The sequence below is a fragment of the Schistocerca serialis genome, chromosome 2 (assembly GCF_023864345.2).
Source record: "Schistocerca serialis cubense isolate TAMUIC-IGC-003099 chromosome 2, iqSchSeri2.2, whole genome shotgun sequence".
Lineage (NCBI taxonomy): Eukaryota > Metazoa > Arthropoda > Insecta > Orthoptera > Acrididae > Schistocerca > Schistocerca serialis.
Window position 1 is genome coordinate 62648903 of NC_064639.1, and position 22756 is coordinate 62671658.

Here is a 22756-nt window from a genome sequence, read left to right on the forward strand (position 1 = left end):
CAATGGCGATTTCATTATCTCTACTGTTGCTACCCAGAGTACTTTTTGCAGCATGAGGGGTATCGAATGCATCACCCAACTCACTGTTGTAAATAAAATTTCCTGAAGTTTCATGATATTTTCCAAGAAAATTGTGGCTTTCTTCTGATGGGCAAAAGATTTTCTGTTTGTGTGCTATGCACCAGTATTTCAGAAACTTCAAATTACTGAATATTGTTTAACTGTGTATCACGGTACTGAGTGATCGTAATGAACTGATAAACCATTGTGTAAACTTTCCTACTGATTATTGATTGGTAAAAACTGCGGTTCTTTGGAGAGCAGCTGTGCATAAGTGACAACTCTGTAGCAACATGTATACTACTGAAGTGAGAATATAGCACAGGCATTTTAGCTGAAAACTTGGTTTATTTAGTAGCTTCAGTCAGATCTGATAGAATGAACCCATTTTTAAGTCATGTGACAGAACAATTTATGTTTCCTGCTGACACATTCAGTGCACCCTTCCTTTTAAACACCTTTTCTAGGTTGAACGACAGTATACATTGCTTCAGAATAGGCCAGGATTCTATAGAGGCCACTAAAGTGAGTAAATTTTAGGTAAAGAACAACGTCACACTGCCACACATGTACCAAACAACTTAAGATTCTAGAAATGTTGGCCACTGTGTTGCCATTGTTGTCAGAAATACAATGAGACCACTTATTTGTATTAGGATAGCTTTAGAGATTGTACCAAAGAGAAGTGTGAGGAAACAACTGGGGCAGTGCAGGTACCTCCACTAATGGAGAATCTAGCGCTGACAGACTATTTCTAAAGGGGGGGGGGGGGGGTGTTTGAACTTCCAAATCTTCACCTCCTTCCATACCTCCATGACTGCTACGCTGTGCCAAAACTGTTTGATAACAATGGGGTAATGTATATATGAAATATTAGCAAGCAATAGTAACTGTTTCAACAATTGTCACAAAGACATGAGGGAGGTTGTTCCTCAAGAAGCTGCAGTTCTAATTGATTTACCACTGCAGACACTGGGTGTAAGAAGTAGTCATCTCACGATTCTAGACTGTTAGGAAACAAAGTTGGAGAAACAGAATTTCTCATAAATGACAATTTTTTCATTCTTGAGTGAAGTCACTGTTCGGAGGCTTTAGTAATCGTAGTAAAACCCTCTTAGCTCTGTAGCAGGTGCACTGATTTTATAACACAAATGGGTGCGACGTGAAGAGTGTGGCTGTCTTTATGTTAATAAGGTAAATATGTATGGATGAAATGACAATTTACTCTTAGTTTGATTCTACAACAATAAAATAAACTTACATAATATGTGCTAAAGCACTGTTTAATTAAACAACAATGAAGAAACATTCATTGTATCACTCTGTTGCCATGAACAGGTGTTTACCCTGCAGTAATGGCTAACTCAAACCATTAAACTGCACAGTTGCATCAGATCCTAGCCAACTGCTCATTTAATTACTAATTTTCTCATAAACAACTGCCTCATTGTGCGATTGTGCTGCTAGCTTGTAATCTGTATCATGTTCTTGGATGGATAATAAATTTTCTGTCTCCTAGCTCACTGTTCATTTTATGTTACTACTGCTCACTTGGGCGTATGACAACACAATTTATCACTGTGTTAGCTGACACAATAGTGAAGGAATACGCATGCAGTTGTGAGGCAACAATGGAACAGTGAAAAAAGTATTTGTGGTTGGTTCAATTATACATAAGCACTCCCACTCGAACGTTAAAATTATTTTAATAAACTACTGGGTACTGATTGTTAAAAAAATTATGGACAAAGGCATTCAAACATTTCTTCAAAATGAAGATGTAAACACTTTATTTGCACAGAATGTTTGTAAATAGACAACGCTGAACAAATTGAATTACTTATAATTAACACTAAATTATATGGTTGAAAGAAAGCACCAGAATATTGTAATCAGTCAAGTGCTAGCAAGAACCACTGCATATATGATTCTGGTAAATTTGAAGACCAGAAAGACAACTCTTAGCATTTGGACACATTTGCTAGCATTACACATTACATTACAAACAACACATACAAATGAGGAAAAAAACATGAAACTGCTATCTCCTTTTCTTTTTTATTAATTTTCTACATCCTTTGCCATACCATCCTGGGTTGCTGGGTTTTTTCGTCATGACTATTTTCTGGGTCAACGTTTCATTATAATCTTCAGCAGACTGAAAGCTGCTACCTGCTTTAGGTGCTTGTGTGTCCTGAAGTGTGTCACTAGATTCAATTTCTCCAGTGTCACTGCTGTCGTCTGTATGTTGACAACATTCACAAACAGACAAGATTTTTTCATTCTTTGAGTCCTTACTAAGTTTGTTTATGTTCTTGAAATTAGGTACAGAAGGACGGTAAAATAAGCAAATATTGGAATTGAAGTTAAATTTGCAAAATACACACTTAGTATGACTCTTATTAAAATTTAGCTTGTTTTCCACTACTTTCCTGTTCACTTTATGTTGCGTTTTCAACACAGTGTACCTAGTTCTCTTTTTTCTCTGACTACGTGATAATTTACTTTTATACATATTTGTGGCATTTGATGAAACTGTTTTTAACCTTAATTCTCTGTCAGTTTCATGGAAGCTGCAGTAGCTCGAACTGTTACAAAGACAATTATCGACAGTACAGACACATTCGTTAACACGATCTAATTTGCTAGAAGAGATTTTGGCCTCAGGTGGAAGGCCACCGTGTAAATGACACTGCCTATGGCACGAACTGAGCTTTGCTACGTGAGGACTATTATGAACATTGGAACTTACACCTTTATCACAAATATCATTTTTAATACTGAGCAAGGGCTTCAAATTAACACAATCTGTCCTCTCATCCTGGACAATTTGTTTACCACATTCCAAGATATATTTAAAATAATGTGAACTTACTTCCTTACATAAAGATCTATCAACTAATTGGAAAATTTTATCAGCCTGTGGCCTCTGGTTGCAGGTGCACACGTTATCTCTGTCTGAAGTGTTACCGTTACCTGTCGTAGAAGAATTTTTGAAAGCAACAAGATCACACTGCTTAACGGACATTTTATTAACGTTAAGCAATATTCTATGCAATTTGTCTGCAAAGTCACCTTTTTCTAGCAAGTCTGAATGAGTATTTTCAGACTTTGATAAATGACCTGCCTCTGCAGACAGTAGCTTATCAGATATTTTATCAAAATGACATGTACAACAATAAGACAATGACAACTTATACCAGTTATCACCACCAACAAGATGCTCACCAAGTCTTAATTTCACACCTTCATAAACAATTTCTATTGGAGAATTTGTTTCCAATTCACCAACTTGTTCCTTGCAGATAATTCGGCAGTCATCAATTTCATTACCAGACTCAACACTAAAATAAAACAATGGCATTTTCTCATAAGCTACATACAAATTCTGGTCAGCACTCTTCATTGAATTATCGTCTACAGGAATTTCTACACTTGCATTTAATGCTGGAGAGTGTTTAATATTTTCCTTCCACTCTCTTCTCTCTTTAATACTGTACTCACCAGCACTGTTTATTGAACAGTTACTTTGAAGAAACTGACTGTGTTTATTTTTTACTGACTTAACTGGTAATACTGCAGTGTCAGCATTACCTCCCTCAAAATCAATATCACCACTTAAAATACACGTAGTATTAGACTCCTCCTTAGAAACTGTGTGATTTCCTGTGCTGGTGACTTGAGGTACACTGAGGCAAGACTTCGAAGTAGTGTGTTTTTCTGCTGGATGCAAAGGTGTGAAGTGGCCAAAAATGGGGTCTCTATCTTTGCTGTACACTGGGATGGACAGTTCCAAGTATTCCATCACTTTTTTCATAACTTCATCACATTTTCCTGTAATAAGAAGTTAAGGTCTTAATGAAAAACATTTTGATTCCTTTCTAATTAAAATTATCATGTATAATTATTTATAAGTAATAAAATAAAATCAATTATTATCATGAATACTCGTTTCTCAAGTCATTAGTTATTACATACTGTCATTTAAAATTATTCTTTGGAACTGAATTACATTTAGCATGGATTTCGACGGAAAAGGGCCTTTTGGCCGAAAGCTTAAATGTACAGCAGTCTTTACATTGTGTCTGCCTGTGCCTCAACGTCTCCTCTATATGAAGAGTAGTAATCTATCTTTTTAGTAATTTTGTTGTTATTCCAGCCTGGACTTCCCATTATTTCTGGTATATTGCAGATACTACTTACAACTCTGAAAAAGGATATATTACTGTCATGGGTGCTCAGTACAAAGTACTATGCACGTGTGTAGTGGATGGACTGTGAGAAAGATGATCATACATCTGCTTCACAAGCTGTAATCTTAACCACATTATGTCACACATTAATGTAATTATTGGTAACTTATGTAATCAGTATTATACTCTTATGAAATAGTGATGATAATGACAATGATCTTCTAAAAATAATTTTGTTTCATGACTGAGAAACAATTGAACCATTTTGTTTTTGCCCCTCATGGGGTAATTACTATCAGGTTGGGAAACACTGGCCTACACCGCATCATCTAGTAATTGTATCACTGCCCTACACCTCATCGCCTGGTAACGGATCACTGCCCACCACTTTCTTAACATTCTCATGTCAGCAGCATGCAAACAGTAGACCAGCTTTCCCATTTTAAAGTCCCTCTTTGTCAGTGTCTTAATGAGAGCCCTTTCTTTCTTTTCCCGCTGTCAATAGTTTGTGATGCTGAGCAATAGTTTTTGATGCTAAGCTGTAACAATATGATAATCTGTGAGTTGTCTGGATCCACAGCTACACATTCGTACGATGATCCTTGTCTCTGAGGAAACTGGTTTCATTTGACCAGTAAAAGGAGGCAACTTATGAACCGTTAGAGGGCTCTCTCTCTCTCTCTCTCTCTCTCTCTCTCTCTCTCTCTCTCTCTCTCTCTCTGTCTGTAAATAAGCTCTTAAAGGAGTAGACAGGGTATTGCCCCCCATTGTGTTGTTCACATATCTGGGTGTGTGTCTGCTGGCAGGCAGAAAAATGTCTGCAAAAGGACATGAACTCTTAACATATTTGCTAATGGATTGAGTCTTAGCGTAATATTAATTAATTTCTGGAAGCAGAAGTACAGGCAAGTCTTTTGTAATTGTCACTGTCCACTTTGCAACAATACTGACCATCCTGTTGCCTGTTGTAACATATCATTTTCTGGCTACAGCTCTAGGCTAGTCCACTGTCCTCCTGCAATTTGCAAGGGGCAGTCATCGACTACATCGAGGTGGTTTTCTAACGAGTTTTTTGTTTAGCCCGGTGATGATGGACCGCTCTGTCACCGTACCTCCTAAATGGGTGTTGGTTAAAGTTGAGTAGGTCCAGTAATTTCTGCTGCATGACCGAAGTTTTCGGTCACCCCTTGCAGATAAAGGTATGAAAGTCCTTGCAGGAGGCAGCCTTACAGAAGTGCTATAAGTGGGAGCAGGAAATGGCCAATGAGAAGGCCTAGATTCTGCTACCAATTCCAATTGGTCAGACGGACTAAATGTCGAATAATTTTGTAGACTGGGTTGGCCAGAAGCCCTTGTGGGATACAGACTAGCATCGTGGGTCCCTGGGTTGATGTTTGTGTTTTAATGTCCCTAAAATGAAAGTCCCTAGTGATCCTTTGTAATAGATTAGGTTAGTTTTCAAGTAGGGGAAGCTACAGAGCTTTCAAAAGTGGACTCCCATGTACGGGTGTCCAGTTCAGATCAGGCACTTTCCTATTTTTCTTGGCGAGTTGGATTACTTAGTGTTGGACTGTTTGACAGAAAGAGGCCTTGGCGCAGGATTTAACTGCTTTTGATGGACTGGGCTAGACATAATTGATGCCAATAAATTTCATTTGTTTTTGTGCAAATCTAAGTGTGACTCGTTCTGTCACAGAGATTATCGGCAGAAGTTGCAGGGAAATGTCAGTGGTGAACATATTGTACTCCATTCTAGTGTTCGGATCTCTGAGTGTTTCTGAAAATAACTTGAGCGTTACAGGTTTTTTATTACTGAGATAGGAGTAGTAAACATCTTGCGAGTCAAAGTGAGACTACAGATCCTTACTTAGACTGACTGGACACTAACTGTGCAGGTAATTAAACTGGATCCACCGATAAGTGTCCCCAATTAAGTCTGCAGAGCAGTACATCACGAGTCAGTCTCGGGCACTGTTCACCACCGAGGGCACGTGCATTCCGATCGGGGAAAGCTTCGAGGACAGATGGAAGGTATGTTTCACCGGGTGACACCTTATCGCAAATGCGATCACTGTGCTGAAAGTCACCTTAGACCTTTGGAAGCACCGATCGTCAGATGCACATCTGAGAGTGAGTGATTGGCTTTATGTTTTTCTCAGCTGTTTTTGCCATTAGTCCTACAGAGTGCTAGAATTTACAATGACGGTTTAACATTCTGGGAGATTTTGTGTGTTTTAATTTCCGTCTATTTTTTGACACAGCGAAACAAGAGAATTGTTGGAAAGCGAAATGAGTGTAAGAAAGAAGGAAATGGAGGAAACACAATTGAAGAAAGAAATCTTGCAGCCATTTTGATTTCTGAAACCTAAGGTACTATTTTAAACCTGTGTGCTGAATGACTTACACAGCATAATCCGGAAGGATACAGGAGAACTGAGGCAGCTTCTGGATGACGTGCTGAATAACAGGCTAAACAGCAACACTGAATGTATGAAAGAAAGAAAGAACAACAAAGAATTTAAACCATCATTTGGGGCAAGTAAGAATATAAAAGTCAGTGCAAGAGAGGAAGACTTAAATGACAGAATTTGTGGCAAGGCAGGAGTAGATGACATTACTACCATAGTGGGCTATATAAAACCATCTGGTGGAAGCATAGCACCTAACCTAGAGTGGGAGGTCAGATAGTGAGGTCCCACCGCAGAAAGAGTATTAATCAGCAAACTGGCACAGAAACTGAAACAGAAGAATCAGATAAAACTGAAAGATGGAATCTGATTTTGAAACTGTTGTAGCACAATCGGTTGTTCCTCAAGTTCTGGCTTAGGCTGATAATGAGCACTATTAGAAATGAGATATCTTCCAATTATAAAGCTAAAACAATTACATAAAGAATATGCGTATGTTTCAGAATGACACGGCCCTTTGCAAAACGATCAGATGAGTGAGGTTATGTTACCCATGCAAGAATTTGATGTGGTCTTGACTCTTGCATCTATGATTATTAATTTGGAAGCTGGAGAAGAGAGAGATATGCCTTAATCAGGAGATAAATCAAGGATTACTAACGAGAGAATTTCAACTCTAGTGTCAAGAGAGGAAGGTGTTGACGGAAACATTCCATGCCATAAGAAAGGTAGGAAAATGAAAATGCAGGAACTGAAGGAAATAGTTTTTTACAAATATAGAGGGAATACAATCTTCAAAATTCTGAAGGAAGCAGGGGTAAAATAGAAGGACTGAAGACTATTTACAATTTGTACAGAAACCAGATGTTAGTTATACGAGTCGAGGAGCATGAAAGGGGAGCAGTGGTTGATTGGTTGGTTGGTTGTTTGAGGTTAAAGGGACCAAACAGCAAGGTCATCAGTCCCTTGTTTCAAATAGACTCCATTCTGCTAACGGGACATCTCAGTATAGTCAGAAAAATAAAACGGATAAAGGGGAAACGTAAAAGGGCAGTCACGTTGTCATTAGTAAAAACAAATGAGGGAAGTTGGCAAGAGAACGAACCCAACACTATGCTGAAGCAGCATAGGCAAGACCACCTGTGACTTAAAAGGTACAACTGCTATAATGCAGAAAGTACTTATGGGAATAGAAAAACTAACCAAGCCTTAAAAAGAAGGGGTAAAAACAGAGTAAAAGGGAAAGAAAAGAGGATTCCGGTCAGGGAGGTGAATCGGGAATCTCTGAACACTGCCTACAGTGGGAGACACCCAAACACTCACCGCCCTGCCCCAACACCAGAGGGAGATTAAAAACTTTAAAATTGAGAATAAAAACCACTCTCCCGGAGGAAACCTAGAACCAGAGAGACCATCCGGGAATCGTCAGCCAACATCAAAGGTAAAGTGTGGGGGAGTCTGTACTTAGCACGCAGAGCCAAAAGAAGGGGGCATTCAACCAAAATGTGGGCCACTGACTGGAAGGCTCCACAACCACATAGCGGGGGTGGCTCATCACGCAAAAGGAAACCATGGGTCAGCCTGGTATGGCCAATGCGGAGACGACACAGTGTGGTCGAGTCCTTGCGGGAGAGGCTAAAGGAAGAACGCCAAGGGCCTGGATTCACCTTAATGGCACGAAGTTTATTAGACAGTGGAGTAGCCTCCCAAGAATTGGCCCATGACTGTGCAAAGTGAGATTTGATGTGAAGCCGTAAATCCGCTGCAGGAGGGGTTACAGAAAACGGGGGGTAAGTAATTGCTCCCCCAGCCAAACGATCAGCGAGCTCATTACCCGGGATACCCACATGGCCCGGGACCCATAGGAAGTCAATGGAACAAGCAGCACGGTGAAGATCAGCGAGATGGTCATGGATGGCAGAGACCAAGGGATGGCGCGAAAAACACCGGTCAATAGCAAGAAGGCCACTCATCGAGTCCGTACATAACAAAACGCGGTTGTGTTGGGATTGTTTAATAAAGGTAAGGGCCCGGGAAATTGCCATCAATTCCGCAGTAAACACCCCACATGAGGGTGGCAGTAGATGATTTTCCGTTCCAACAAAGGACATGAAGGCATACCCAACATGATCAGCAGATTTAGAGCCATCAGTGTAAAAAACAACAGCATCCCGAAACTCCCATAAAATTTGGCGGAAAAAGGAACGGAACACCACCGGGGGGATGGAATCTTTCGGACCGCGGCGGAGATCCATCCGAATTCGAGGCCGAGGAACTAACCAAGGAGGGGTGGAGGGGAGGGAGCGAGGAAGACAGGACAAAGAAGGAAGCCGAAAATCACGGTTAAGAGACGCAAGGCGCAGCCCAACCGGTAAACCCGCCCGAGGGCGGGAGTCAGGCGGGCGACGTCCATGGTCTGGGAATAGGATAGAATAGGAAGGATGAGCGGGAGAAGAACGGATAGTAAGGGCATAAGACACCAGAAGCTGGGACCGCCGAACAGAAAGGGGGGGGATCCCAGCTTCAACCAGGAGACTATCAACAGGGCTAGTAGGGAAGGCACCGGTGGCCAAACGGATACCACGATGGTGGACTGGATCCAGCACGTGCAGCGTGGAAGGAGCAGCTGAACCATAAACTTGACAACCATAGTCCAAACGTGACAGAACTAGAGCACGATAAAGACGGAGGAGGAGGGAACGGTCCGCACCCCAGGAGGAGTGGGCAAGGAAGCGAAGGACATTGAGTTTACGGAAACAACCTACCTTCAGGAGTCTGATATGGGGCAGCCAAGTGAGCTTGTTGTCGAAAAGAAGACCTAGGAAACGAAACTGTGGAACCACAGGCAATCTTTGTGCAGCGAGATAGAGCTCTGGATCAGGGTGGACCGTAGTACGGCGACAGAAGTGGACCACCCGCGATTTTAAAGGAGAGAATTGAAACCCGTGTGAGAGGGTCCATGCAGAGGCACGCCGTATAGCCACCTGGAGCTGCCGTTCTGCAGATGGCATCGAGGAGGAACTAACCCAAATGCAGAAATCATCCACATACAGGGCAGGGGCAACCAAGGGACCGACAGAGGCCACAAGTCCATCGATAGCAATGAGGAAAAGAAGGACACTCAAGACAGAACCCTGTGGGATGCCCGTCTCCTGGGTCCGTGGAGAACTAAAAGCAGTACCAACTCGAACTCTGAATGACCGATGGATCAGGAACTGGCGGATAAAAATCGGGAGTGGGCCCCAAAGACCCCACTGATGAAGGGTTAGTAAGATGTGATGGCGCCAGGCCGTATCATAGGCCTTGCGAAGGTCAAAAAACACTGCAACCAAATGGCGGCGCTGGGAAAAAGCCTGCCGAACTGCGGATTCCAAGCGAAGCAAATGATCGATTGGAGATCGTCCCTCTCGAAAGCCACACTGGTAAGGGGACAATAGATCCCGAGATTCGAGGACCCAAGTGAGCCGACGGGCTACCAGCCGTTCAAGTAACTTACAACCAACATTGGTCAAACTAATTGGCCGATAGCTGTCAACAGATAGGGGGTTCTGACCAGGCTTAAGGACAGGAACCACAATGCTATCCCTCCACTGAGAAGGGAAGTCACCCTGGAGCCAGATACGGTTAAACACCCGAAGAAGATGGTGCCGTTGTGGAGCACTGAGATGTTGAAGCAGCTGGTTATGAATGGAATCTGGGCCAGGGGCCGTATCATGAGAAGAAGATAGAGCAGAAAGAAATTCCCATTCAGTGAAAGGTTCGTTGTAAGATTCTGACTCACAAGTGGTGAAACATAAGGTGACAGCTTCAGCCTGCTGTTTTTGATGAAGGAAAGCAGCTGGATAGGAGGCCGACGCTGATGCCACTGCAAAATGGGTCGCAAGATGTTCTGCGAGAACTAATGGGTCCGTACAAATGCCATCTGGGAGATGAAGGCCTGGGAGGGTGGACTGCCGATGGCAACCTTGGAGAGAGCGAAGTGTAGCCCATACCCGTGACAGAGCGACAGTGGAACCAAGGGAAGAAACGAATCGTTCCCAACATATCCGCTTGCTCTGCTTGATTAAATAACGGGCTTTAGCGCGAAGGCGCTTAAAGGTAGAAAGGCTGGCTACAGATGGGTGCCTCTTAAAGTGTTGCAAAGCTCGACGGCGATCACGGATGGCAATAGCAATGGCCGTACTCCACCACGGGACTTGCCGACGACGAAATTGTCCAGATGAGCGCGGGACAGCAAGGTTAGCAGCGCGAACAATCGCGTCAGACACGTCACGTAGGACGTCATCAATACAACCCGACAAAGAGGGAGAAAACTCGACCTGTGCAGTATATAGAGGCCAATCGGCGCGGTGGAAAAACCAACGAGGTAACCTGTCCATCGGGGAGCGGGAAGGGAGCGTGATAATCAACGGGAAATGGTCACTATCACAAAGGTCGTCGTGTGGCGACCAGTGTAATGAAGGGAGGAGAGAGGGAGAAGAAAGAGAAAGATCAATGGCAGAAAAGGTACCATGACCAGCACTGAAATGAGTAGGGGAGCCATCATTAAGAAGGCACAGGTCGTGGTCTGCAATAAATTGGTCTATAAGAAGACCGCGTCTAGATGGAAAGGCACTGCCCCACAAAGGATGATGAGCATTAAAATCCCCAAGGAGGAGGAAGGGAGGAGGAAGTTGCTGAAGAAGGGTGGTTAAGGCAGTAGGTGTAAGAGTCCTGTCAGGAGGGAGATAAAGATTGCATACTGTGACTGCAGAGTCTAAGTGGACCCTAACAGCAACCGCTTCCAATGTAGTTTGGAGAGGAATCCACGTGCTAGCAATGTCTGTACGGACCAACGTACAAACGCCACCAGAAGCCCGCAAGGGTCCGACCCGATTTCGACAGAAAACACGGAACCCACGGAGGGTCGGTGAGTGAGCATCAGTAAAATGAGATTCCTGGAGAACCACACAAGCTGCTGAGTAGGACGAAAGAAGGGATTTCAATTCCGGAAGGTGACGATAGTATCCATTACAATTCCATTGGAGAACCACAGAACGATGGTTTAAATGAGGGCTGAACACGCCGCGCTGCAGCAGACCTTTGACCTGGAAGGTGCCGGGAAGGGGCATCCCGGGAGAGGCGCCCTTGACCGGCAGATGCCGAAGGAGTGGGACACTTCTCCGGCTGGGGAGGGGGAGCAGCGCCCAGAGGAGAAGGTGTGGGAGCCGCAGGGGAGGGGGGAAGGAGATTGGTCCGGGATGGGGGTAAGGAAGGGGGAGGAAGGGATGAAGATGTAACCAAGGCGTAACTAGATGTCATGGACACAGGGTGCAATCGTGCATATTTCTTACGGGCCTCTGTGTAGCTTAAACGATCAAGAGACTTATACTCCTGTATCTTTTTTTCTTTCTTATAGACTGGGCAATCTGCTGAACGTGGAGAATGACTACCATGACAATTTACACATACAGGAGGGGGAACACAGGGACTCCCCTCATGGAGTGGACGTCCACAGTCACCACAGAGAGGGTCCTGGGTACAGCGAGAAGACATGTGGCCAAAACGCAAGCACTTAAAACACCGCATAGGAGGTGGGATGTACGGCTTCACATCACAGCGATAGACCATAATCTTAACTTTCTCAGGAAGGGTATCCCCTTCAAAGGCCAGGATGAAGGCACCAGTATCAATACGATTATCTTTAGGACCCTTCTGAACACACCGAACAAAGTGAACACCCCGGCGTCCAAGATTGTCCCAAAGTTCCTCATCAGTTTGAAGGATGAGGTCTCTGTGAAAAATCACACCTTGTACCATATTTAGAGACTGGTGAGGGGTAATGGACACGGGAATTGTGCCAAGATGGGTACAGGCCGCAGATTGGGCAGCCGAAGCAGTTTTTATCAGTAACGAACCCGACCGCATCTTGCTCAGGGAGTCCACTTCGCCGAACTTGTCTTCAATGTGTTCCACAAAGAATAAAGGTTTGACACTGGTGAAAGTATCTCCATCAGTCCTGGTGCAAACTAGATAACGGGGGAAAGGTTTTGCCCCTAGACGACGGGCCTGACCCTCCTCCCAGGGGGCAGCCACGGAAGGGAAGGCCGAAGGGGCAAGAGAAGCAGCACTTGAGGAATCAGTACCACGCAGAGAGACGGCCGCAGAAGAGCGGCAGCAGTGGTTGAGAAGGGCGTGACACAGGGTGGTAGCCTATCCCCGATGTTATTCAATTTGTATATTGAGCAAGCATTAAAGGAAACATAAGAAAAATTTGGAGTTGGGATTAAAATCAATGGAGAAGAAATAAAAACTTTGAGGTTTGCCAACGACATTGTAATTCTGTCAGAGACAGCAAAGGACCTGGAAGAGCAGCTGAACGGAATAGTCAGTGTCTTGAAAGGAGGATATAAGATGAACATAAGCAAAAGCAAAACATGGATGATGGAATGTAGTCAAATTAAATCAGGTGATGGTGAGGGAATTAGATTCAGAAATAAGACACTTAAGGTAGTAAAGGAGTTTTGCTATTTGGGGAGCAAAATAACTAATGATGTTTGAAGTAGAGAGGGTATAAAATGTAGACTGGTTACATCAACGAAAGCGTTTCTGAAGAAGAGAAATTTGTTGACATTGGGTATAGATTTAAGTGTCAGGAGGCCTTTATGTATTTGTATGGAGTGTAGTCACGTATGAAAGTGAAATGTGGACGATAAACAGTTTAGACAAAAAGAGAATAGAAGCTTTTGAAATGTGGTGCTACAGAAAAATGCTGAAGATTAGATGGGTAGAGCATGTAACTAATGAGGAGGTACTGAACAGAATTGGAAAGAAGGGATCAGTTGGTAGGACACGTTCTGAGGCATCAAGGGATAACCAATTTAGTACTGGAAGGAAGTGTGGAGGGTAAAAATTGTAGAGGAAAACCAAGAGATGAATACGCCTAGCAGATTAAGAATGATGTAGGTTGTAGTAGTTACTTGATGAAGAGGCTTGCACAGGATAGGGTAGCAAGGAGAGCTGCATCAAACCAGTCTCTGGACTGAAGACCACAACAACAACAACAGGGGGAAACAAAAAGTGCAAATTAAACCTCAGAAATCACTATGATCCAGTGATGTGTTCGACCAAGAGCAACAGTTCAACTTGCTCAATTTTTTACTTGGCTGTAATTTAGGTGATACGAGTTTACAACCAAAAGTGATAGTAAACCGTTGATGAAACTTGATGAAAGCATAATTCACATTAGGTGTTGAATTGAATGAAGATAGTGAAAGATGAAGATGTGAATCCTGCCTGATGGCCTCTCTGACCAGCAATCTGCCAGACACTGCCCCCTTCTGAGCCCATTGATGATACTACTAAATGTTTAAATGTGCACCGAATATGCAACTGTGAGATGAAAGATGGGCTGAGCTTGCATTTTCTTGAAATTTCATGATCAGGTCTTTACTAAATTCACAATGGTAATTTAGAGTAGAGAAAAATTTTTGCCAGGTGGTTTCCTCAACTTTCAATAGATGAACAAAAAAGCAACAATGACTCTGAGTTACTGACTTTCCTCATGCAATAAAACAAGGTTGGTGAGGAGTTTTTGAACCAAAATGTTACTGGTGATGACATCTTGGTGTTGCATAAAAATCCAGAACAATATGCCAGTCAATGGAATGGCATCCTTTGACCTGCCAGGTTAGTGCTGCTTCCTGGACTCTGGTAGGCATAGCAGCCCCAGATCAAATCCACCCGGCAGATTAGTGTGCCAGCCAGCCTCGATATGGTTTTTATGCAGTTTTCCACATCCCCTAGGTGAATACTGGCTGGTCCCCACGTCCTGCGTCAGTTACATGACTTGCAGACATCTGAACACATTCACTCTCTTCCATGGATTACACTAGATGCACGTTTGTGTGTGTGTGTGTGTGTGTGTGTGTGTGTGTGTGTGTGTGTGTGTGTGCGCGTCTTTCCGCTCCTGGGATTGGAATAACTCCTTACCCTCTCATTTAAAACCCACATCCTTTCGTCTTTCCCTCTCCTTCCCTCTTTCCTGATGAAGCAACCGTGGGTTGCGAAAGCTTGAATTTTGTGTGTATGTTTGTGTGTCTATCAACATACCAATGCTTTCGTTTGGTAAGTTACATCATCTTTGTTTTTAGATATATTTTTCCCACGTGGAATGTTTCCCTCTATTATATATATATATATATATATATATATATATATATATATATATATATATATATATATATATATATACACACACAAAATTCAAACTTTCGCAACAAACAGTTGCTTCATCAGGAAAGAGGTAAGGAGAGGGAAAGACGAAAGGATGTGGGTTTTAAGGGAGAGGGTAAGGAGTCATTCCAATTCCGGTAGCGGAAAGACTTACCTTAGGGGGAAAAAAGGACAGGTATACACTCGCGCACACACACACATATCCATCTGCACATACACAGACACACGCAGACATTTGTAAAGGCAAAGAGTTTGGGCAGAGATTTCAGTCGAGGCGGAAGTAAAGAGGCAAAGATGTTGTTGAAAGACAGGTGAGGTATGAGCGGCAGCAACTTGAAATTAGCGGAGGTTGAGGCCTGGCGGATAACGAGAAGAGAGGATATACTGAAGGGCAAGTTCCCATCTCCGGAGTTCTGACAGGTTGGTGTTAGAGGGAAGTATCCAGATAACCCGGACGGTGTAACACTGTGCCAAGATGTGCTGGCCGTGCACCAAGGCATGTTTAGCTACAAGGTGATCCTCATTACCAACAAACACTGTCTGCCTGTGTCCATTCATGCGAATGGACAGGTTTTACACCGACATCTTACACTGACATCTTCATGATCTGGACTCAGAGTGAAGAAGAACTCCCAGAATTTCCTCTCCAACCTCAACTCCTTTGGTTCCATCAGATTCACCTGGTCCTACTCTAAATCCCATGCCACTTTCCTTGACGTTGACCTCCATCTGTCCAATGGCCAGCTTCACACGTCCGTCCTCATCAAACCCACCAACAAGCAACAGTACCTCCATTATGATAACTGCCACCCATTCCACATCAAACGGTCCCTTCCCTACAGCCAAGATCTTCGTGGCAAACGAATCTGCTCCAGTCCGGAATCCCCGAACCATTACACCAACAACCTGAAAACAGCTTTCGCATCCCGCAACTACCCTCCCGACCTGGTAGAGAAGCAAATAACCAGAGCCACTTCCTCATCCCTTCAAACCCAGAACCTCCCACAGAAGAACCCCAAAAGTGCCCCACTTGTGACAGGATACTTTCCGGGACTGGATCAGACTCTGAATGTGGCTCTCCAGCAGGGATACGACTTCCTCAAATCCTGCCCTGAAGTGAGATCCATCCTTCATGAAATCCTCCCCACTCCACCAAGTGTGTCTTTCCGCCGTCCACCTAACCTTCGTAACCTGTAAGTTCATCCCTATGAAATCCCCAAACCACCTTCCCTACCCTCTGGCTCCTACCCTTGTAACCACCCCCGGTGTAAAACCTGTCCCATGCACCCTCCCACCACCACCTACTCCAGTCCTGTAACCCGGAAGATGTACACGATCAAAGCCAGAGCCACGTGTGAAAGCACCCACGTGATTTACCAACTGACCTGCCTACACTGTGAAGCTTTCTATGTGGGAATGGCCAGCAACAAACTGTCCATTTGCATGAATGGACACAGGCAGACAGTGTTTGTTGGTAATGAGGATCACCTTGTGGCTAAACATGCCTTGGTGCACGGCCAGCACATCTTGGCACAGTGTTACACCATCCGGGTTATCTGGATACTTCCCACTAACACCAACCTGTCAGAACTCCGGAGATGGGAACTTGCCCTTCAGTATATCCTCTCTTCTCGTTATCCGCCAGGCCTCAACCTCCGCTAATTTCAAGTTGCTGCCGCTCATATCTCACCTGTCTTTCAACAACATCTTTGCCTCTTCACTTCCGCCTCGACTGACATCTCTGCCCAAACTCTTTGCCTTTACAAATGTCTGCTTGTCTCTGTGTATGTGCGGATGGATAAGTGTGTGTGTGTGTGTGTGTGTGTGTGTGTGTGTGTGTGTGTGTGTGTGTGCGCGCGCGCGCGAGTGTATACCTGTCCTTTTTCCCCCCTAAGGTAAGTCTTTCCGCTCCCGGGATTGGAATGACTCCTAACCCTCTCCCTTAAAACCCACATCCTTTCGTCTTTCCCTCTCCTTCCCTCTTTCCTGATGAAGCAACCGTTTGTTGCGAAAGCTTGAATTTTGTGTGTATGTTTGTGTGTCTATCGACCTGCCAGCGCTTTTGTTTGGTAAGTCTCATCATCTTTGTTTTTAGATATATTTTTCCCACGTGGAACAGAAAGAGAAAATAAGAAAAGAAAATAAATATATACGGACATGCTGAAGAGGCACAACATATATATAATTAAGGCAAGGACGGCCAATGATCTCTCCAGTGTGTATGCACGCCAGGCCTGAACTCTTACAGGAATCGGCGCAGTGCCATAATTAATCAGGATAGTTGGCAAGGGGTACTACATTTGGAGAGAGTGAATAAGATGAAAATATGGTTCTGACAGGAGCCGTGCTGTGGTAGTCTGTGCGTTTGCAATGACCACTGTGTCTGAATGGCATAGTGGTCAGAGCATTTGCCTAACAAGCAGGAGACCCGCTTTCGAATCCTGGTCCAGCACAAATTTTCAACTTTCCCCATTGGTTTAAATCAACACTCACTTGCAGCCAATGTCTATAATTCATTTGTGTCTTCATTCATGCCTAATACGAAGGAGACCTGTTTCTGAATCCTGGTCTAGCACAAATTTTCAATTTTCCTCATTGGTTTAAATCAATGCTCTCTTGCAGCCAATATTTTTAATTCATAATGGCTGCTGGATTAAAATGGTGTCCGTTCTTTTGGACATGTTCAAAAGAACAGACACCACATATATCAAGCATTTACATCGCTGTTGTGTCAGGTGCGCATTGCTCAACTTCGGCATGGGGCTCTGGGTTCGAGTCTTGTGTTTCACAGACATTATTTTCCTGCAATGCATTAAACATTGGTGTTTGCATTGAGATAATATTAATTATTTTGTTTACCAGTCTCGTGGTCTCCACTGTTAAATTTAAAGTACAGTACAGCAAAAAGCTGCCCTATTGCATCACAAGTAAATACGTATAAGCTTCCAAACGGGGTAGCTTACATGTTCTTTGAACAAAAATAGAAAGGACAAAAGGAAAGAAACACGAAATAAGATCAGCTTTTGCTAGGTTACAGCGAGCACAATGGAGTTGTAACTTCTATGTTTACAATAAACCACATTTTCAAAAGGTGCTTGAAAAAAAGAGTAGCCTAGCAGAGCAATGTGAAGCACTGCCCCCTACCAGCAGGTAGGATCGACAAGCCTAATCTCTGCACAAGCGGCTAGGTGCATCATCCGGTGACACCACATGTTCAACATTTATTGTTGGGGTTTCCCAACACCTGTGCCCCCATGTGTCTTCCATTAAATTACTTGCCTCACTGTCATCTGCGTCACTTCAGGGGCTTTTAAACATTAATAAGAATCACCCTTTATATCATTTTTTCTGTCATCTCCAATAGAGCCATGGACATAGTGTGTGGTAGGGACATGAAAACTGCAAATTCATAAATAGGCCTAATTTAAATTAACTACATCACTCGGTGCATTCTTTCGATTATCAATTATTCTGAATGCACTGGTATAATTAGTTTGGCTAGAGAGTGTGTTAATTAGAAAATATCATTAATTGAAAACATTCATGCTGCACACCCTTGCAAATTTGGAGTTGTTCTCCAAGACATATTTTGGGACTCTGATCTACTCTATTCAAACAATTCAAGAATTTGCAGTTCAGAGAGGCTACCACTTTTCATTGTAAAGCCTGTCATAACAAATATGACATTCTGGACTTTGATTAAATACGGAGTGGTACAAAAGTTTTGGATACCTAATTTAATTAATAGCAAATCAGCATTTGTGGTTCACTATCCAGCCAAAGTATGCATCACTCCCTGAATTTTATCGTACATCAACTAAAATAAATGTGCATTTTTTAGAATTTTTGGAAGCTACCATTGTCCTTTGTATAATCTATGAGCAATCTGTAACAAATCGGAGTTTGTGATTTAGTTAGTGTGGCAGATTTTCTAACTAACATTTTGTGTTACATCTATTTTTCCCTTGAGAGGAGTAGCCCTGTATATTATCTGCATCTATCATAAATCAACTCGGTTTTTGAGTTTGCTAACAAATATAATGAATGTGAAGATGTTTTAACAAATTAGTAATTTTTAATATGCGTTTTTGTGGTGCCTTAATACAAATCTTGATTTGTTTATCTGCTTCAATTCTTACAGGGAATTAGCAATTTTTTAGCCCTAAGATTAAAAGATAATCAGCAGGTTTAAATTAAAGTCCTTTGTTCACTGCCTTGTCATATGTTGCACTAGTCAAAATTCAGCCCCACTGTGAATGCTGCTCTTGAACACAGCACGAGTTGTTTGATGGTCGTGAGCTGCTGGAAATTGCCCAGACTACCATCAAACGATTGGGAGCTGCTGCAAATCTGTGTGTCTGAAGAGCTCCTGAGAGCAGTGTACCTGTGATACATGTACCAGAGGCACATCAAGTACTATCCTCTTCTGTGAATCCTGTCTCCTCTGCAGAAAGTTCAGGATCTGTTATTACCTGTCCACTTGACTGCGAGTGGTGTATCAATGGTACTTCTAGGCACCCTGTGCAGGGTGGATGGGACCACAGAGGACTCAGGGTGTTGTAAGGATCCCACTAACCACCAAGTTCGAGGTGTTGTCTTTCACTGAAACTGACCCATTGGGACTCACCCATTGGGACTCACTTCACCTGTTGTGGAGAAACCTGTTTTGTCCAGTGTCAGGAGGGGGCAAACACAAAAGGGTAGGGTCTATTAATTGTCAGCAGTCCAAATGTATGGCGAATGATGGTAGCCATTAGGGAAATGGGAGCAAGGGACAGGAAAGGATACAATATGCACTCGGTGTGTACCCTGGGGGCTCATTCAACATGTTGAAGAGGCTATTCCAGCAGCCATTGAGGGAACAGGGTATAACCAACAGCAGATTGTGGTACACGTTCGAACAAATGACGTCTGTCGTCTGGGGTCCAAAGTCATTCTTGGGTCAATCCAATGACTGGCAGAGATGATTGAGAAGACCAGCCTTGTGTATGGAGTTTCAACGAAGCTCACAATTTGCAGCGTTGGCCCCAGAACTGATTGTGACCCTTTGGTTCTGAGTCGAGAAGAAGGAGTGAACCAGAGACTTTGAAAGTTCTGTGACAACCTAGGCTGCGACTTTCTGGACTTGCGCCATATGGCTGAGACTTTAGGGTCCCCCTAAATAGGCCAGGTATGCACTAGCAGCTCATGGGTGGCAGGACATAATGGCTTCATGTCGCATTGGTAACATAACCTTGACCTTCTCTGGGAGGGTATTCCCCTCGAAAGCCAGAATAAGGCACCAATACAGATGCAGTGTCTTTAGGACCCTTCAGACGCTGAGACGTTGCCAAGGCAATCACAGATTGGGTGGCAGAAGCAGCTTTAATCAACAGGGAGCCCGACTGCATCTTACCCAGACACTCCATTTCGCCAAACCTGTCCTCAACATTCTCCACAAAAAACAATGGCTTTGTGGCAGTGAATGTGTCCCCGTCCATCCTAGTACATACTAGGTAGTGGGGAAAGAGTTTCATTCCAAGACGGCAAGCCTGGCCCTTCTCAAAGTACAGAAAGGGCAACAGCCTCCAAGGGTGTGGGGCAAAGTCAGGACATGCGGGGACCAAGCAGCAATCGGTATTGTAATTGTAAACTGTCGAAGCTGCATTGGTAAAGTCTACCTAACAGATCAAAACGAAAATTTCTGTTCCGACACTGACAATGTTGAGTGTTTATGGAAAAAGTACAAGGCAATCGTAAAATGCGTTTTAGACAGGTACGTGCTGAGTAAAACTGTGAGGGATGGGAAAAACCCACTTTGATTCAACAACAAAGTTAGGAAGCTACTGCGAAAGCAGAGAGAGCTTCACTGCAAGTTTAAACGCAGCCACAACCTCTCAGACAAACAGAAGCTAAACGATGTCAAAGTTAGCGTAAGGAGGGCTATGCGTGAAGCATTCAGTGAATTTGAAAGTAAAATTCTATGTACCGACTTGACAGAAAATCCTAGGAAGTTCTGGTCTTACGTTAAATCAGTAAGTGGCTCGAAACAGCATATCCAGACACTCCGGGATGATGATGGCATTGAAACAGAGGATGACACGCATAAAGCTGAAATACTAAACACCTTTTTCCAAAGCTGTTTCACAGAGGAAGACCGCACTGCAGTTCCTTCTCTAAATCCTCGCACAAACAAAAAAATGGCTGACATCGAAATAAGTGTCCAAGGAATAGAAAAGCAACTAGAATCACTCAACAGAGGAAAGTCCACTGGACCTGACGGGATACCAATTCGATTCTACACAGAGTGCGCGAAAGAACTTGCCCCCCTTGTAGCAGCCGTGTACCGTAAGTCTCTAGAAGAACGGAAGGTTCCAAATGATTGGAAAAGAGTACAGGTAGTCCCAGTCTTCAAGAAGGGTTGTCGAGCAGATGCGCAGAACTGTAGACCAATATCTCTGACGTCGATCTGTTGTAGAATTTTAGAACATGTTTTTTGTTCGCGTATCATGTTGTTTCTGGAAACCCAGAATCTACTCTGTAGGAATCAACATGGATTCCGGAAACAGCGATCGTGTGAGACCCAACTCGCTTTATTTGTTCATGAGACCCAGAAAATATTAGATACAGGCTCCCAGGTAGATGTTATTTTCCTTGACTTCCGGAAGGCATTCAATACAGTTCCGCACTGTCGCCTGATAAAGTAAGAGCCTACGGAATATCAGACCAGCTGTGTGGCTGGATTGAAGAATTTTTAGCAAACAGAACACAGCATGTTGTTCTCAATGGAGAGACGCCTACAGACGTTAAAGTAACCTCTGGCGTGCCACAGGGGAGTGTTATGGGACCATTGCTTTTCACAATATATATAAATGACCTAGCAGATAGTGTCGCAAGTTCCATGCGGCTTTCCGCGGATGATGCTGTAGTATACAGAGAAGTTGCAGCATTAGAAAATTGTAGCGAAATGCAGGAAGATCTGCAGCGGATAGGCACTTAATACAGGGAGTGGCCACTGACCATTAACATAGACAAATGTAATGTATTGCGAATACATAGAAAGAAGGATCCTTTATTGTATGATTATATGATAGCAGAACAAACACTGGTAGCAGTTACTTCTGTAAATATCTGGGAGTATGTGTGCGGAACGATTTGAAGTGGAATGATCATATAAAATTCATTGTTGGTAAAGTGGGTACCAGGTTGAGATTCATTGGTAAAGTCCTTAGAAAATGTAATCCATCAACAAAGGAGGTGGCTTACAAAACACTCGTTCGGCCTATACTTGAATATTGCTCATCAGTGTGGGATCCGTACCAGATCGGGTTGACGGAGGAGATAGAGAAGATCCAAAGAAGAGCGGCACGTTTCGTCACAGGGTTATTTGGTAAGCGTGATAGCGTTACGGAGATGTTTAGCAAACTCAATTCGCAGACTCTGCAAGAGAGGCGCTCTGCATTGCGGTGCAGCTTGCTGTCCAGGTTTCGAGAGGGTGCATTTCGGGATGAGGTATCGAATATATTGCTTCCCCCTACTTATACCTCCCGAGGAGATCATGAATGTATAATTAGACAGATTTGAACGCGCACGGAGGCTTTCCGGCAGTCGTTCTTCCCACGAACCATACGCGACTGGAACAGGAAAGGGAGGTAATGACAGTGGCATGTAAAGTGTCCTCCCCCACACACCGTTGGGTGGCTTGCGGAGTATAACTGTAGATGTAGATAGCCAGTGAAGGGAAGTCTGCAGGATCCACCCGAAGTGACGGTCATTTGAGAGCGGTCAAATTTTTCAGCTTGATACACATCATGTGCTAAGCACCCAGTCCTATCTCGAGCAAAGTCGGGACAAGTCGGGACGGGGATGGCAATGGTGCGAATGCACTGCAAACTACGTAAA

At 43.6% G+C, this 22756-nt stretch overlaps 1 protein-coding gene across 3 annotated transcripts in view; it reads right to left on the reverse strand.

Annotated features, from left to right (window-relative positions):
- Positions 1-1833: 1833 nt before the first annotated feature.
- Positions 1834-22756, reverse strand: part of LOC126456762 (uncharacterized) — a 190114-nt gene continuing 169191 nt past the window's right edge. For all 3 annotated transcript variants that reach the window (XM_050092519.1, XM_050092518.1, XM_050092520.1), the window contains one exon: positions 1834-3894. In XM_050092519.1, coding sequence (XP_049948476.1) covers positions 2102-3894 — 1793 coding nt within the window. In that variant the 3' untranslated portion in view covers positions 1834-2101. The remainder of the gene's footprint in view (positions 3895-22756) is intronic.